Here is a 17,223-nt window from a genome sequence, read left to right as displayed (position 1 = left end):
TTTGCATGGCAGCAGCTGGAAGGCACCCCTTTTGAAAAACCTCGCTCGGGGAGCGAGGTTCAAAAGGGGCATGTCCGTGCCGCTTGGGCGCCACGAGCACTATGCTATGCGAACGCCTCCCCTGGGACAGCATTTTTACCGTCCCTTGGACGCTCTATTCTGCTTGTGCGGAAAGAGCCTTTGGTTTAGATAGGTTTTTTACATTTGTTATATCCTACTCTGGAAGCAATTTAGCACTGCAACCTCATAACAGGCTTGTGGGGTGGGTTCTAGCTAAGATATAGAGACTCCCCCCAAAATACTCAGTAAACTTAATGTAAATGATAATTTGAAACCAGTTTACAAACATCTAAATCCATTACTTCTGCTTATCTCACTTGGGCACGGAGCCAGTCATCAAGTGCAAAGTCTCACTGTTCAGATTTATGCCTTAGTTATACAAACCCCCCACCCCTCGCACAGTGAATTTTTGGTTGTGATTCTTATGTGAGTGAAAATAAGATGCTTATGTTTGCATATTCTTTATAGTATAAGTCTGCAGGCCCAGCTTTCAGCAACCTGGGCTTTCATGTTTTGAGGGTTCCTAGATGCAGGATGACTCATTTAAATGTTTTTAGCACAGGTGCCTAGCAGATGCTAACTCTGAATTGCAGGAAGTGAAATGTTGAGCCAGTTTTGAAATCTAGGGTAAGAGAATAGCTGTGAAGAATATTTTCTACTATAATCGATGGGGTTTGCTCCTGAGTTACAGAAAGACTACAGTATTAAGAAAGACTACAGTAAGGTAGGTATTTTGAACAAAATTCATGATGTGGATGAAAATATCATGAATCCTCAGCAAATATTTTTCCCCAGCTCTGCTGTCTGGGGGTATTGTTCATCTATTTTAATGAAAAATATTTGAATATTTACTCTTAAAGACTGACTAATGCAAAGTAATGTCAATCTCAAGCATAAGATTTCATGTAATACTACTTCTGAGTTACCCACTCTGGAGGAACTGTGGAGTGAGAGGGGAAAATGGCCTCTATATAGTGGTGCTTCAGGAATTTCTTCTAGTCTGTGGTAGAGAGTAGGAGAGACAACCTAGAGCAGCACCTGGAAATGTGACATTACCTCCTGAATCATTGCCCCTCAAATATAGCTGAAGCAGTGTTGGGAACCCAACTAAAGTATCTCCAAGGAGAGATTGATATTTCCTGTCAGAAGCAACCAAAAATCTTAGCTAATTTCACAAATTTTACATTAAATTTATTTTAAAAATTCTTAAAAGTGTATCACTAAATATTGGCAGGCAAAATCACCAGCTGAAAGCAAGGGAGAAAATTACTGCAGTTGCAGCTATTGGCTAATTTAATCTCCTGGATGGCTGTACGTTTGTGATGTTTGTTATGGTCAAGATCATATTACATCTATATAAATAGGAATCACTTACTGAGATCAGAATACATGTTTCCACAACAGCCTCATAAGCAGAAATACCAGGTCATTTAAGGCCTGCTTTTACTGAATGGAGAAGATAGGTTTGCTGTGTGAATTATAAAGATAATTATTAAAAAGACTGAGGACTGATAGAAATGATGATGATGAATTCTCTAGAACTAGCATCATCAGAGGAATATATGTACATATCTGGAACAGTCCTGAAGTTTACACACACAAAAATCCCCCAAAATAACCAAGTTATTGGAATATTAAAAACATTATAAATGTTTATTTACTGGGGAGCATCCTATATCATGAGTTGCCAGGAATGGAGACCAAGGTAGGCAGGTGGAGGTAGAGGCACTGCAAACAAGTGGGCTTGCAGACATGGCAGCAATCAGAAGTAGGGAAAAGATGGAAGGGGGAGCTGCTGGGGAAGGTGACAAGTGTCACTTCCAGGTTAGCCCAGAAGGAGGAAGGGGAGGGGGCAGCAGGGACAAGCAGAAGAAACAATAAGGGCAAAAAAGTTGGTCAAGGGGAGCCACAGAAGAAGTCAGAGGGTGAAAAAGGAAAGCAAAAGTGCTACTGAGAGGAAGGGGAAGCCAGAAAAATACTGAAGGGGCAAAAAAGGGAAGTGGCAGAAGTCAGACAAAATAATAGGATTCCTTCCCTACCCATGAAAACAAGGTTTCTGATACTTCCCTCAATAATAGAAATAAAAACAGATTAAGAGGGTGGGAATGTACGATTAATATGGTACAGTTCTTCACAACTTGTAAAATTTAGTTATCAGATAAAAAATATTGATGTTAAGGAGGGCAAGTTAAACAAGTCCATAGGGTCTATGCAAGTCTATTGTAACAAAATTAAACAGAAGTCCAGTGGCCTTTAAAGGCTAACATTTATTCTAGCATAAGCTTCAGTTATGAAGAAGTGAGTGCTGAATTATATAGGCTCATGCTGAAACAAATGTGGGGCTTAAGGTGCCACTGGACTTTGTTTTATTAGGGTCATGAAAACCACTCAGCCTTTCATTTGCAGTAATAATCAGGCATCAGGGTAGGTGGGGCAGAGCTTTGCCATGCCTACTGGTTTCTTTTTCACATTCTAAATGCATCCACATAGGAAATGATTATTCTATTGAAGCCTGGAGGAAAATAAATAAACAAAATAATAATGCTTCCAAGAATGTATTTTTTTGTTGTTAATGACCTAGGACATTCCTAATTACTGTTTATGGAAAGGTTGCTTGGAAACAGGCTTACTCACAAATGATGCAAAATCTTTGTTTTTACATGTATATTTTTCAAGATATGACAAAAGTGGCAATCTGAGAAACAACCCCTTTTGGAGATTAGAAAATAAAAGGTGTGTTGAGCAGGGGAAACGGGACGCTGACCCTTTTATTGCCCATTGGTCTACATTCCTTCACTTACAAGAAGAGAGATGTGGACATGAGAAGCATGAACAGACATCCCTTTGTAACACCTTCATGCACTGAGTGCTAAAAGTTTATACCTCATCAGCCTGACCAGAGTCCTGAACCAAGACTCAACCATCTCATAAAAGGAGCTGTATTCTGTGAAAGAATTTCTCTCTCCTCAGAGCTAGTACCGCCGGGCAAAAGCTCTGAAACCAGCAATAACAGAGAAGACATCCATGCTAGTTGCCACCTTTGGACTGGAAATTCCTGGAAATTTTGAGGATGGGACCTAGGGAGAGCAGCATTTGGGAAAAGAAACTCAGCAGGGTATAATGCCACAGTCCATCCATCAATTGTAGTCCTGGGGTACTTCCAGACCGCACAAGGATGTTGGCGACCCTAAAGTTATGTAGAAATGGTGCAGGTGCCTACAGTCCAAAAGGACTTTTTTTGTTACTCTTCTCTGTGGACCTATTTTTTTTAAATTCAATTTTTTCCTCCCAGTTCCTGTAAACTGATAGAAGTAAATGGCGACTAAAATGGATATAGCATTACTGAAGTTGACTACAAGAATTAGATTTGTTTCCTAACCATGTGAAATCACATTTAAATGTTCTCTCATTCAAACAAATTTCTAGAGCACAGCTATTATCAGTCTTTAAAAAACTCTGCACACTGTAATTTTCAGCTCTCATGGGGGAAACTTATGTTTAACCCCCTTCTCTGCCCATCTGTCTTAAAAACCTTTTACACATACACCAGGGAAAAATATACTTGCTCCTTTGAGAATAAATGGTTACCCCCAGACAAAGTGCTATCAGACAAGACTTTGAGGCAGGAGATCAGGGACTTAGCTGGGAGTCCTAAAGCAGATGCAGCTTGGCATTAAATTGATACTCAACTGAATTATATCATCAAACTTCATGAAGTCAATATTGCACCTTAGCAGAAACCCACTCACAACAGCTGATGCAAACAACCTCATAATCATATTTTAAAGCTCTTTAAATGCTGTTTCTATTTACTTCAGGATGTATATTAGTCAACAATAAAATAAAGGTCTACAGTGAAATATTATTCATTTCCTTAAAATAGTTGTTTTAAAATACACAAAACTCAACTCAGTGAGACTATGAAGTCAGTAGCTAACAAAATATTTTTACAAGTCTGCTTTAAAAAAAATGAACAATATATATCACAGTCTCATTTTGGTTCTGGCAGAATGATTAAGCAAATAGTAACACACAACATCAGAGCAACTCAGGAGACAACTAAACCCTTCGGGGGTAGGGCAGTCTACCAAATCAAATAAATAAATAAACAAACTTCCATTATAGTGTTATATTCTCAATATGGCTATGGATTTCTTTTGTTCCAGGCTACAATAGAACACATCCCCTGAATCTAATAGCAAAATGGCTGGCCCCAACATATGTGATAGAAACAGAATAACCAGGCTACCCAGAGACAAATTAGGAATCACTACTTATTTGGGGAAGCCAATGTAGAAAAAAAATTAATCAAAAGAAAATCAAAGCAAAAAAGAAATCCCTGATGAGGGTGGCAAAGGCTCTCAAAAAGATGCAATGTTGAAGGCAGTTGAGACAAAGGTATAAAAAAATCAGTAGGCTCAAGCTTAGAAGACTATATATTTTTTGTTCTTTATCAGAGGCTTAATGTTTGGAAACGGGCAGCTGAAGCTATTCATAGCATGGAGGTAAATAACATCTACCTGTAGAATACCTGGAAACTGAGGGGAAGATTTACAGTTCAAAATGAACCTCGATTCCAAAAATCTTAGGAGGTTGTATGTGTCCCCTAGTAGAAAAAAACCCCATAAACTGATGCCATAGTGGTCGGATATAGACCAGTTTCACAAACGGTCACACAAGGTGATGAAATATAAAGGTATATCTATAGATATAGATATATAAAGCTAACAGTGTGTTTGTTCCTCGCTGTCTATCTCCGAAAGTACTTGACCAGTTGCTTTGAAATTTTCACACAAGGTCGCATTCACATGTGGCCAGGTTTTCATACTGTTTCCACACCTCCTGTTGAGTACATGTCACAACTGTGCCAGTTATTGTGTACACACCTGTGACAATTGGAAGCACAGTTCTTTTCTGCAACAGCGACATCTGCTGGATGTCAAAGCAACACCATCTGATACAAGGGAAACAACCATGCCTTCTTTGAAACCCCCTGCCATCTGGAGTGAAAGGGACGGGGTCCGCCATCTGGACATGGCCCACCCACCCTAGCGGAGGAAGGGGAAGGTGAGGGAGGGGCCGGGGGTTTGCTGGCCCAAATGCTCTGAAATCTGAGCACACCGTATCCCATGCCTCCCAGTGTGTTTTCATCTACTTACCTAGTTCATGTACCACACCTGGGCCAGGTAAACCATGATAACAAGCTACATTCCGGGAACCTTCCACACAGGCTGGAAACCTCCTCTCCCTGTGAGGCAACAGGGGAGAGGCAAACCCCTGGAAACTCCTCTCCCTGTGAAGCAACAAGGGAGAGAGAGAGAGGGAGGGTGCGCTCTCTCAGGTCAGCCAGGGGAAAGAGGGCAGATAGTCTTGCTAGAAGGAGGGTGGCATGGGGCAAGGGCTGCCACGTGCACCAGGCACCCTGTGGACGCGGTTGTTTCTTGGCCTCTTGGGCCAATTGGAAGAGTCACTATCTGGGTCGACCAACCCCCAGGTTAGGGTAGGAGGGAAGGATACGCCGCCCAAAGGCCCCGGGCGAGGAGGGGAAACGCCACACCACAGTATTATTTATTACTAGCTGTACCTGGCCACGCGTTGCTGCGGCTCATTCTGGTAAAATGGAAAAGGAATAGTACCAGCAAATGAATTGCATATGCCACCACTACCTCCTCAGAAAAATGCACACACATATGTGCAGGGTGGCATAAGCACCTTATTTCACCATGTGATTACACCTTCAGTTCACCAGTTCCCTTCACACTTGGAATGGCTGAAATGCCTATAAGCATATCTTCCCCCATCCCTATTTTTCCAGCACTACATCATCGGCTGAAAACTCACCAGAGGAAGTGTCACATTCAGGTAGGGCCAGGTTTTCATACTGTTTCCACACCTCCTGTTATGTACATGTCACAACCGTGAGAGGTATTGTGTACATGCCATGCCTGTGATAGTTGGAACCATGCAAGGGAAAGGAGTGAAAGGGACGGGGCCCGCCATCTGGACATGGCCCATCCATCCTAGCAGAGGAAGGAGAACGTGAGGGAGGGAGGGGCATGGTGCCATACAAGGGAATGGAAGAGAGGGATGGGAGCGAGGGGCCCCTTGCCCCTCCCCTCCCTTTTAAGCATTGTGCAATGACACATGTTAGAACCGTTCGCTTTCTCTTTCTTTCTTTTCCACTTCACCAGACTGAGCCACAGCAATGTGTGGCCAGGTACAGCTAGTATTTAAGAAAATTTGCAAAGTAAAGATTTTGTCAAAATGCCTGCTGAGTAAAAACACTTGACTGAACCTAAGTTCATGGTTACAGGGGATAGTGCAGAACCTGAGGACACTGTAAATACTGACCAAGTAGAGATCTTAAAATAAAATGAGAAATAGAAATTAAAAACTGAAAGAGAGTTGCCATCTCCACTTCTAATTGGCAATGATTTGGCTAAACATGTCAAACAAGTCAATGTAATGACCAGAAGCCAAAGTAAAATAATTGAATAAAAAGTCAGCAACTGAAGTCATGCCCGCGAGGGTCACCAGGGAGAGGTGAGACGCGGAGATATCATCTGGTGGAGAGCGCCAGCAGCAGGAAGCGCGGGATTCCGTGATCCTAGCGACTCTGCCGTATGCTGGGCTCCGGCACCTTTTATTAGGGTTTACAATAGGGGCGGCAATGGGGGCGTGTATCGGAGGCGGGAGAGCGGGAGGGTATCATATGATGCATGATCTCATCGGGCGGCTACATGCAGGAGGAAGCGTCCATGTCTGGGTCTAATCCACACCTGGGGGCAGGAGCCCCTTTGTCCCTTTGTCTGGGACATCTGGTGACCGTGAGTCAGGCATCTCATGACCTGTGACTCACGGGGGAACGGGGGGTGGGGGAGCGTGTGCGCCCAGAAGGCCGAAGCTGGCACTGGCATTCCAAGCGCTCTATCTGCAGTTCTGCTGGGTCCGCGGGCCCATCCCTACAAGCAACTAGGCCTGCGACCACAGAAAACTCCTTGGGGGGGGGCGGGGGGAGAGAGAAATCGCAACACAGAAGTCCATGAGCAAGCATTGTCTAAGGAAGCAGACTACCATATGCAGGAGGAGACTTCATCGCCTAGAGTGCAGATTGCAGAATGGCAAACTGACTAAACTTTAAAAGACTTGATACAGCTGGCCAGAGGAGGCCCACCTGAAGTGTCTGTAGAACATCCCGTCAGATTCTTGCTTAAGGAAGGCAAGCTTACCGTGTCTGAGAAAAGTTTGCAGCTGTTTGGGAGAGGCAAGTTCAACACTGTCCACACAAAACTATAGACAGAAATTACTGACAGTAGCAAACGAGAGCTCATATGCAGAGGCTAGGACTAAGCACAGACTGAATCAATGCTTTTATTGGCCTGAGATAGGAAGAAATGTGGCAGACTTCTGCAAGATTTCCTGTAGTGGTGCCTTTGAGCAACACTGAAGCATAAATAGTAACAAGTCACCTGCTGTTTCTTTTCTGCAGTCGATTTTCCTAAGGAGACCATGAGTGATCTTGAAATGTTATGTCCACTGCAATACAGAAGCTTGGGCCGATGTGTAGCATGTGGCATGAAGCATCTGACTTCCATCCCATATAATCCAGAGATGAATGGCTTAACAGAACAGCTCAATGAAATGCTAGGGAGAGTGGTCGAATCTTACTTTGCAACGCATCAAAATTATTGGGATTTACTGTCACTGCTTGCTGAGTGCACAGAAGCTTCAAGTTACAGCTGGCTAGCAGAATCAGGCAGTGTGAGAGAGAGAGCTTACTTAAAGTCCTGAGGAAAAGCAGTTCAGTGCAAGCCATACAAGCCAAGCAAGGGGCAGGTCAGTCAGTCCGGTCTGCGTCCACAAATCCAAATGTTAAATCCTAGGGCAGGCACAGCAGAAACTATCAGGATGTTTCCCAAAGTTGCTCTGGCAACTCTTACTGTTTTCAGCTGCCTCTCATAAGCCTGCATTCTTGTTCAGTCTGAATCCTGAGCTGACTCACAACCATCCCTTCGACGTCTCTGGGCCTCCAAACAGGTGCTGCATCTTTTGGTGTGGAGCGCCTGATGTCTAAGCTGCCTCACGAACCAGGTGACCCAGGAGAACTGTCTGCCCTTGGCTTAGGCCAGCACTGTCTTCCACCTATGTGACTTCTGACTGCTCATGGGATTCAACCAACTATGGCTCTGGAGATTCAGCCAGCTGAGACTCTGATGAAGCTGGGTTATCCTGTCAGGATTCCTCATCTGAGGAAGCCTGGCTGGCTGCTGGGGAGCCCATGACACATACACTGGCAGCACATGCTGTTTGCCTACAGAGAAGTCCTATAGGACAGCACCAGATTCAGCCACTTTGAACTCTTGTATGGTCAGCATGTACGAGGACCTTTCAACATCCTCAGAAAGGCATAGGAAAGAAAAGACATTCCTGAACCAGAGACCATCATGCAATAGGCAGAAGACTTACAGAACATCCTGCGTAAAATGCTGGCAGCTGCAGGTGAAAATCTTCATCACATCCAGCAAAAGCAAAAGAACTGGTATGATGCGAGGGCCTGAGAGAGATGCTATGAAAAAGGGTACAAAGTATTGGCAACCTAAATGGAAAAACAAATTGCAATCCACTTGGGAAGGGCCTTTTGCAGTTGTGGCTAAGATAACTGATGTAAACTGCCTTGTGAATGTGTTCCAAGGGCAACAAAAACAAGCTGCACCATGTTAATATGCTAAAACCCTACTTTGAAAGAAGTCGAAACAGTACTCCTGGATTCTAAAAAGTGTGAAGCAAGACAAGCTCTGGAGGCATGGGAGGAAACCTTATTTAGTGATGGGAGTTGAGAGTGTAAACATTACCTTTCTCTCACTGATGAACAATTGGTACAGGTGAATGTTGTCTTGGTGGAATATGCTGACTTGTTTTCCTCTAAATTTGGGAGGGCTCAGCTCTTTCAGAACAAGATCAACATACGTGAGGAAGCCCCAATAGTCACAACCTCATATAGGGTAACAGAAAATAATACCACCTGCATTGAAAAGGAAATCAAAGAAATGCTGGATCTAGTGGTGATAATGCCATCTGAAAGCACATGGTCTGCCTCATCATTCCTAATTTCTGATCAGACCATCAAATTCTGGATTGACTACAGGAAGTTAAACAAAGACACAAGGACAGATACCTACTCCATGCCCCAAGTGAATGAACTGGTACAAACCCTGTATTACCATCCTGGTTACTGGCCAAAAGTTTACCAACAAGTTCAGTTTGTTCAAATTTACAGTCCTCCTGTTTGGGCTTATAAATGCTGGAGCCACCTTCCAAAGGATAATCAACTTGTTGGAGGATGTTGATGGGCAAATCTTGTCAATGAGTTTTGAAAGGGGATCATGTGACAGACAGGAGATTATCCTACCCCTGAAGGAAAAATCAATCAGTCAGGTAAGCCCATGGGAGTCCTGCTCAAATATCCAATTGCCTTTGAGAAAGGGGATGAGATGTTGGAGGGAATACTAGAAAAGAGGGAGTTAAGTTGTGCCTCAGGGAGAGGAAACAAAGCAGACAGACAGAAGGATAGCTCTGCTTGGTAGTGTGACAGAGCGATTCACTTCTAGCTCTGGGACATAAGAGAGTGTTTGATTGTTAGGTCTGCCTCTGGTGAGGAGCAGACCTTGTACCATTCAGTCTGACTCTCTGAAAAGGCAGGCTGGTGTGGGTGGAATTCTGTGTGTGAGAGAAGATCCAGTCCTTCACCTTTCTTTCTAGAAGGTTATGTTCCACAGTCAAAGAGGGAGGAAACAAGAATTCTCAACATCTTCTTTGATCAGAATCAAGATATATACTTAAAAACCTAAAATGAGTGTCCACTATAAAAAGATCCCAATTTAAAATGCATCTAAGTGATGATTCTTCTAGTCTTCAGGTTAGTCTTCTATTTCAGTAGACTGCATGGGACAGTAAAAGTCTAGCCAGTCTTCTCTTGAGAACTATTGTTGATTCTAAAGAGAGAGAGAGAGAGAAAGGCTAAAGCAAAAGTGAGTTAAATGTACAGCAGTCACATCTGTCAATTATAAGAGCACACCTAACATCTGTTCCAGCTAAATTAGTAGAAATTAAAGACAGAAACATGTAAAAGAACACCACTGGCTGAGGCAAAAATCATCATGACTCCGGCAAAGAAAGTCCTGCTTCCCCAAACATTTGAGGGTCTCTGAGGTTGATAAACATGTGGATGAGAAGATCTGGTAGGTATATATATATTTGTACAACAAACATTCCTAAATAAACTCGACAGTTTAAACACTTGCAATCCATTTGTTAAGACAATTTTAAAAAATACTTTATTAGGTTAAAACATAAGAAGTTTCCAAGTTCAAGAACTTAAAAAAGGAAACAAAGTTTACAATGTCTTGCATGACTTCAATTAAATAACAAATAACAATGGTTACATCTGCTCAACCTTTAACTTACTTACATTTCTTTAAATTCATTATATGTTCCATCCATTGGTTTAAGTTTGATTCAATAATAGAAGAAAAAAAGATTAAACAGGCTCACAATTTACTGTGGAACAAAAATAATGGTAATGAAGTCTAACAAGAAATGAGAGAAATAAGTAATTAGGAAATAGGTAAGTAAGATGTAGGATATGAAGAAGGAAACAAGAAAAATTAGATTAAAAGGTTATAAACATAACCCTGAGTTCAGACAAACAAACAAATATCAATCAAATACTGTCATCTACAGTATCTTAAGTAGACTTCATCAGTGAGCCGTTATGTTATTCTATTACATTTTAACTGTTACCCAAAGAAAAGAAATATTATACTATTTTAAAAGAACAGATTAGTCAATAGTAGTTTGTAAGGTATTCATCTACGTTATTTAATATAATCTATCCTGTTAATTAACACTTGTATTACTCTTATCTATTTGTTCTACCTTATCATAAACGACTATTACATACAATCAGTGAAATCAATAATCTTCTGGGTATAAGCTGACCTCGTGTGCTGGTGGAGCGGCCACCTGTGCTGGTGCAGAGCTGTTCCAACTCCTACGATAAGTCCACCCCCCAATTGGACTGAGGTATAAATGATATTTAATTGAGCAAAATAAGAGGTTTAATCCATAATTACTTGGTGCCTTATTTGAACTGACTGAAACTATATGCTGAATAAAGTAGTTAATGAGCTGCAATGTTTAAGTGACTAACTGAAATCATTGTAGTAATATGTTTTTGAGTATTGCTGAGTACCTAGGAAATGTGACAATACATGGGAAAATGTATAAAATAATTGTGCAAAGAAGAAACAGAAAACGCACAACCAACCTGCCTCTTTTACCTGTTTCATCCCAAAATGCCTTAATACCCTTTTGGATTGTCAAAGAGAAAAGGAATTTGTTGAATTGTTCAGAAAACTGAAAGTCAGGTGGAGTGCCAGTTTTTTTGGTTACTTTGAGCAGAAGCTACAGAAAGTTATTGTGACAAAGAGTGGCAGATGGCTATTGGAAACAAGAGGAATATATAAGGAAACAAAGGGCATCACAACAAATGTATCTAAAAGCATAAATGTCATGTTGAAGAGGCTGTGTAATGAGAAAGAACAAAAGGTGGATGAACTGATTCTTGCTTTTTACTTCCTTCAAACTTACTACCTGAAGAAAATTTTAAGAGGACTGTATCATATTGGCAACTACCATCTTTTAATGGAATTTTTCAACAAAAAGTTAAATCCTGATGATATACAGTTTCCAAAAGACTGTATTCCTCCAGATGACATTATACATGTTATACAGCAAGGAAAGATGTAGAAAGAGCAGGATACCATTGTTCATTGTGGCCCTCTAATTCATTTAATGCCAGTTCCAGGTTGTTCAGGGCAATTTTCTGTATCCAAAAGGATTCTGGCCGAAATGGGGTAAGAGAAGAAGATTGCCTCAGTGTTTTTGTTCCAGATTATAGTTCTGGAGTGCCTCTAATGCATTCCATTTTCTGGTTATTAAGGCATTTTTGCCCATAACGGGGTGAGAGATGAAAGTTGGCTGTGCGTTTTCTGTTCCAGATTGTAGTTCTGGAGTGCCTCTAATGGATGCCACAGTTTTTTGTGGTCCTCTCACTCACTGAATGCCCGTTCCGGGCTGTTCCGGCTTTTAACCCATCCCAAAATTCTTCCAGAGTACAGTAACAACAAGAAAGAGAGTGTCTGAACATACATATATTAAGATAGCTACATGCTAATACTCAAGATATATTCCTCAACTTTTGCTGAATCAATGTAACATTTAATATTCCACCTTAGACCAGCTGTTTACAGACAAACCTATTTTACCATTTGTAAAAGTACAGGTCTTTAGCATTTCATTTTGTTTTCCAATAGTTCTAAATGCCAAATATTCACCTTTTTCATTATTTCATCACGGGTTGTAAAATGTGGGGCATCTTCAACTTCAATCCCTTCAGCCATTTCAGTTACTTTGTCCAAGAGAGCTTTGTTGTAGCTATAGAATAAAATAAAAATAGAGCAATCCCAAACTGATCTCCTCAGGTCTGTTCAATAGGAATTAATCCTAGAAACTACAATTTGAATGTGATATTCCAGTCAATTAAAAAGTGAGTAAATTATCATAATTTATATGAGAGAACACATTGCCCTTGTAGTTTTAACAGTTGAAAAAAAAAAAGAACAAGATGTATAGAGAACCTGGTTGTTCAAGACTTTGATTTCTACAAAATCATCAACTTAGTTTCTGAACAGTGTATTGTCGAAGGCTTTCACGGCCGGAATCACTTGGGTGCTGTGTGGTTTCCGGGCTGTATGGCCGTGTTCTAGCAGCATTCTCTCCTGACGTTTCGCCTGCATCTGTGGCTGGCATCTTCAGAGGATCTGATGTTGGGAAAGCAAGTGGAGTATATATCTGTCCAGGGTGTGTGGGGAGTGTCCAGGGTGGGTGGGGAAACCTTGTCTGTGAGTAACAAAGGCGGCAACCAGGTCAATAGTTGAGGGGATCTGAATAGAAGTATGAGTAACAATGAAGACTATAGCCTGGGAGTAACACTGTAGATAGCAAGGTCACTGGTGGGAGCATCTGAATAGAAGTATCCTGGCCTTTGTTTCTTTTGTCTATGGTCATCCTGTGTTTGTGTGGAGCTGGTTTGACACAGTCAAATTTTGAAATCCATAAGCACATGGACAATTTTAACAGGAAGGAAGAAACTCTGAAAATGAACAGAACTTGGCTGCCAGTGTTGAAAAATACTAGGGTCAAGACTATGTCAAACCAGCTCCACACAAACACAGGATGACCATAGACAAAAGAAACAAAGGCCAGGATACTTCTATTCAGATGCTCCCACCAGTGACCTTGCTATCTACAGGGTTACTCCCAGGCTATAGTCTTCATTGTTACTCATACTTCTATTCAGATCCCCTCAACTATTGACCTGGTTGCCGCCTTTGTTACTCACAGACAAGGTTTCCCCACCCACCCTGGACACTCCCCACACACCCTGGACAGATATATACTCCACTTGCTTTCCCAACATCAGATCCTCTGAAGATGCCAGCCACAGATGCAGGCGAAACGTCAGGAGAGAATGCTGCTAGAACACGGCCATACAGCCCGGAAACCACACAGCACCCAAGTTTCTGAACAGCTATTCACAAATGCTCACCAAAAGATATAGAGCCCATACAATACTCAAGTAATGTATCTTATTTTTTCAATTTTCACTGCCTGAGGACACTATTTAAGAATTTGAAATTTCCTTACACTGAGATAGCAGTGAATAGCGGCAGACCCAGGTGTTCAATGTATATTTAAAATAGCAATTTCTAAGCTTTAAGCAATTCTCATAATACCCATTTTAGCACACTAATCTCTGGAAATATAATTCATCCAGTTTTCTAATATATCTAGTAGACTGCTAAAGTGGGAGAAGCATACACATGTTTTCATTGTTCATTTGTTTACTGAGTTGGATTAGAACTCTACTTTCCCATCATTGTTTCACTTAAAATTTCTTCATTGAAAGCTACCATAACCATCACAGTCACAAACTTTCATACATCATTTGTATGGTCAAAAGCGAATTTAGTTCAGCACTGCAGCTCACAAGTTTTCTGAAGAAAGAACCTAACTGGGCACATTAGCTGGATTATAGGGGTGCCAACTGCTTAGAAAAAGAATTCCATCCCTTTAATACAGGATTAATGAGATATTATTTACCATATTCATATTATTTACTCCATGCCATAAAATTCACATTATTTACTCCATTCCATAAAAAATTATCTGCCCATTTCCACACATTAAACCACTGTTAAAACAAGTTCTTCTCTGTGCCGGTTGGAAACCTTATCATGGATCATTAACAGTCGGATGTGTGAATCTTAACAACCAAGCCCCATGCATAGAAGTGAATTCAAAGTATCTGGAGGGGCTTGAACCCAGGTTGGGGGGCACAAGATTATAGCCTTACAGCACTAAAAGAACTTCCAGTGAGATTACTATATGTGGCATATAGTAGCGTTGTTGTCACATGTGGAAACACAGCAGGTGAAACAATTTTTAAGGTGGAGTCAAAACACTAGAGAAAACTTCACCTACTGAACTTCTGCCTTGTCATATCACTTTAATGGGAGCACAAACTACGCATACTAATATAATGAACTTAATTTCTTCGCTACTTGCTCGGGAACAGTATTAGAAATCCTTCCTCGCTCACTGATAGCAGAACCTTAGCTGAACCGAAGTGCAGCGCGGGAAGGGCGGTACCTGCATCCCAGGAAGAGGTGATTGGCCCAGACCATAGAGAGCGAGAGCAGCTGGTCCACACGCAGCGGAGAGAGCACCGTCCCGTCCTCCGGAGGGACGTTGCGCAGGATAAAGGAGCGCCGCGCCTGCCAGTGTTTTTCGTTCTCCGAGTAAGAGCGAAACTGCTCGGGGAAATCATCAACCAGCTCATCATCCCCGCTCCCCATTTCGCCCGCTTTTCCGTTCCACGCACTAACTGGGGGGGGAGGGGGGAGAGAGAGACAGGGAACCGGAACTAGCGCTGGTCATGGGGTGGTGAGGGAAATGTAGGCGAGCAACCTTGCCGCTCTAGCCCTACATTCTCGGTTATTCGGCGCAATGCTGGCTCAGGAATTCTGTAGGAGGAGGGATTTATAATTAGTTATGAGCATGCGCACAAGGTCAAAGCTGGATCATCAGGATTTTTGCTTGGGTTTCTTGCTTGCGTAGAATCGAGGCAGCGATCCTCTACTAAGAAATTTCAGTAGTCTTAAATGAGTACCCATAGTGATTTTTTCCGCTTTCCCTTTTTTTGTTCACCACCTAACCCACCTTTCTGTCAGTCATGCATCTCCCCCTCCCTTTTGTTATCCCCCCTTTTTGGCTGGTGTGCTTCCAGAGGTACCCTGGCCTGACGTCATCTATTCTGTGTTCGTAAGGGCTGGAACAGCGAGGCTGATTTTGTTTCCTGAGATCCAGGATTCTTATACTCCAATGTTATCACCAGCTTTAATAATCTTTAAGGACCTTTGCTTCCCAAAACAAGTCTTGAACTGACCCCAAGTCCTAAATCTCTGGAACCAGGAGGCAAAACCTATCAAGGTTCTATTGAAAGACTGGTCCCCCATCCAAACTTGGTTTTGTACAAAGCGCTCCAAATTAAATTCACTTAGGAATCATGTGGATATGTTCCCAAACAGGTGAAGAATAAGTAGGTTGGGGGGCTGCTGCACCCCATAAGCTTTTGGCCATACCAAATCATAAAATTTACACACTGCTTTTCTACCCAAAAGTATGCTTGCGTTCTCTGTTTTCTCCTTACAATGACCAACTACGCATAGGCGTAGCTACAGAAAATGGTACACAGGGCAAGCACTGAAATTGCGCCCCCCCCCCCCCCCAAATCATCCGTCTCCCATCTTTTGGATAACTACAATAAAATTGGCTTATTTCTCACTTCTTCAAATATTGTCAGTGCTGAGGCAGTGTGTGTAGTGGTTAAAGTACAGAACTAGGAATGGGGAGATCCAGATTCAGATCCCCACGCTGTCATAAAACTTACCAAATGACTTTAGTTCTGTCATTCCATCAGCTTAGCCTACTTCACAAAGTTGCTGTGAGGATAAAACGGAGAGAGGACTGGATGTTGAGCTCCGAGAGGGAACTGCAGGAAAAAATGGTGACAAAGGTGACAGACAGACTGAGTCCTTGTGAGGTAGGAGGGGTTATGCTCTGGGCTGCAGTGTGCTGCAGCATCTAAGCTCCTGGCCCAAGCCTGAGGTTCGCATCCCCACCGAAAGATTAGAGGGCAATGATGTTCTATAAAACATGTTACATACTTGGGTTTACTTTGGATTTCTAGAAATGAAACACTTGGTTCAATCTTTACTACAGCCCACAAGCCATACAGAAGCAGAACAAACAATGTTAATTAACTAACATGTCTCTACTGATATCATCTGACATAGTATATCAGACAATGACAGAAATTAGAGGTTATCAGAATAAATTATATGCAACATGTTATCTCAGCCCGTATTTTCATAGCAGAGGATAGAAAATTTGATACTTGTACAGCTTTGGTCAATCCCAGCCAGTAAAATTTTAAGAGTCTTCTACTCAGAAAACAGTTTTTTTTAATCACTTCAAACATGTTCCAATAAACCCAGGTATACCTGAACACAAGATCCACAATGAAATAACACCTGAGCCAGTGATTTTATCAAGTTATCAGAGCAGGGACAATATCAGAGCAGGAATGAACCAACAGCTCAGCCTTTTGAATACCTCTTGCATATATTTACAGTGTCTGCCACAAAGGATGCTAAATTAATTACAGTCTAAATCCTGTGCTTCATCATAGTCACTAAGATTGACCCACAGTATAAGACAAAACTAAAGGCTATTGATGTACTGCAGTTACTGAAGAAATGAAAGTAAAAGGACAGAACTTGCCTTGATCCAACGTGTCAAATACTTAACCATTTCCCTGCCCCAACCATACAGGAACAAACTAGCCACATGGAAATTTACTCTGCACATGTAGTGCTCATACCTTACTTTCTCAGCCCTTCCTTGCCTGGCAATCATACTTACCTGGGAAGAATTCCAAAAGGCTGAGTGAAAGCTCCACTGATTTGCATTGGGGTTTAC

General features: G+C 41.9%; 1 protein-coding gene and 1 long non-coding RNA gene across 4 annotated transcripts; both read right to left on the bottom strand.

The window, feature by feature from the left end:
• Positions 1-3,835: 3,835 nt before the first annotated feature.
• LOC125429646 lies at positions 3,836-6,709 on the bottom strand. Its single transcript, XR_007244020.1, has 2 exons — positions 5,653-6,709; positions 3,836-5,088 (listed from the first exon to the last, which is right to left on the bottom strand). It is a non-coding gene; the product is annotated as an uncharacterized LOC125429646 (long non-coding RNA).
• A 706-nt stretch (positions 6,710-7,415) lies between these two features.
• Positions 7,416-15,123, bottom strand: CDKN2AIPNL (CDKN2A interacting protein N-terminal like). 3 transcript variants are annotated; one of them, XM_048490563.1, is made up of 4 exons: positions 14,833-15,121; positions 12,456-12,555; positions 10,529-10,532; positions 7,416-10,052 (listed from the first exon to the last, which is right to left on the bottom strand). In XM_048490563.1, coding segments are annotated over exons 1-4 (312 nt in total). In that variant the 5' UTR covers positions 15,039-15,121; the 3' UTR covers positions 7,416-10,050. The 3 variants fall into 3 exon arrangements, with proteins under 3 accessions (XP_048346520.1, XP_048346518.1, XP_048346519.1); XM_048490561.1 differs by lacking the exon at positions 10,529-10,532 and having other exon boundaries at positions 7,416-10,077; positions 14,833-15,123; XM_048490562.1 differs by lacking the exon at positions 10,529-10,532 and having other exon boundaries at positions 14,833-15,116.
• Between the last annotated feature and the right edge of the window lie 2,100 nt (positions 15,124-17,223).

Source organism: Sphaerodactylus townsendi, linkage group LG03, assembly GCF_021028975.2.
Source record: "Sphaerodactylus townsendi isolate TG3544 linkage group LG03, MPM_Stown_v2.3, whole genome shotgun sequence".
NCBI classification, from domain to species: domain Eukaryota; kingdom Metazoa; phylum Chordata; class Lepidosauria; order Squamata; family Sphaerodactylidae; genus Sphaerodactylus; species Sphaerodactylus townsendi.
This window is presented reverse-complemented; position numbering and strand designations above follow the sequence as displayed.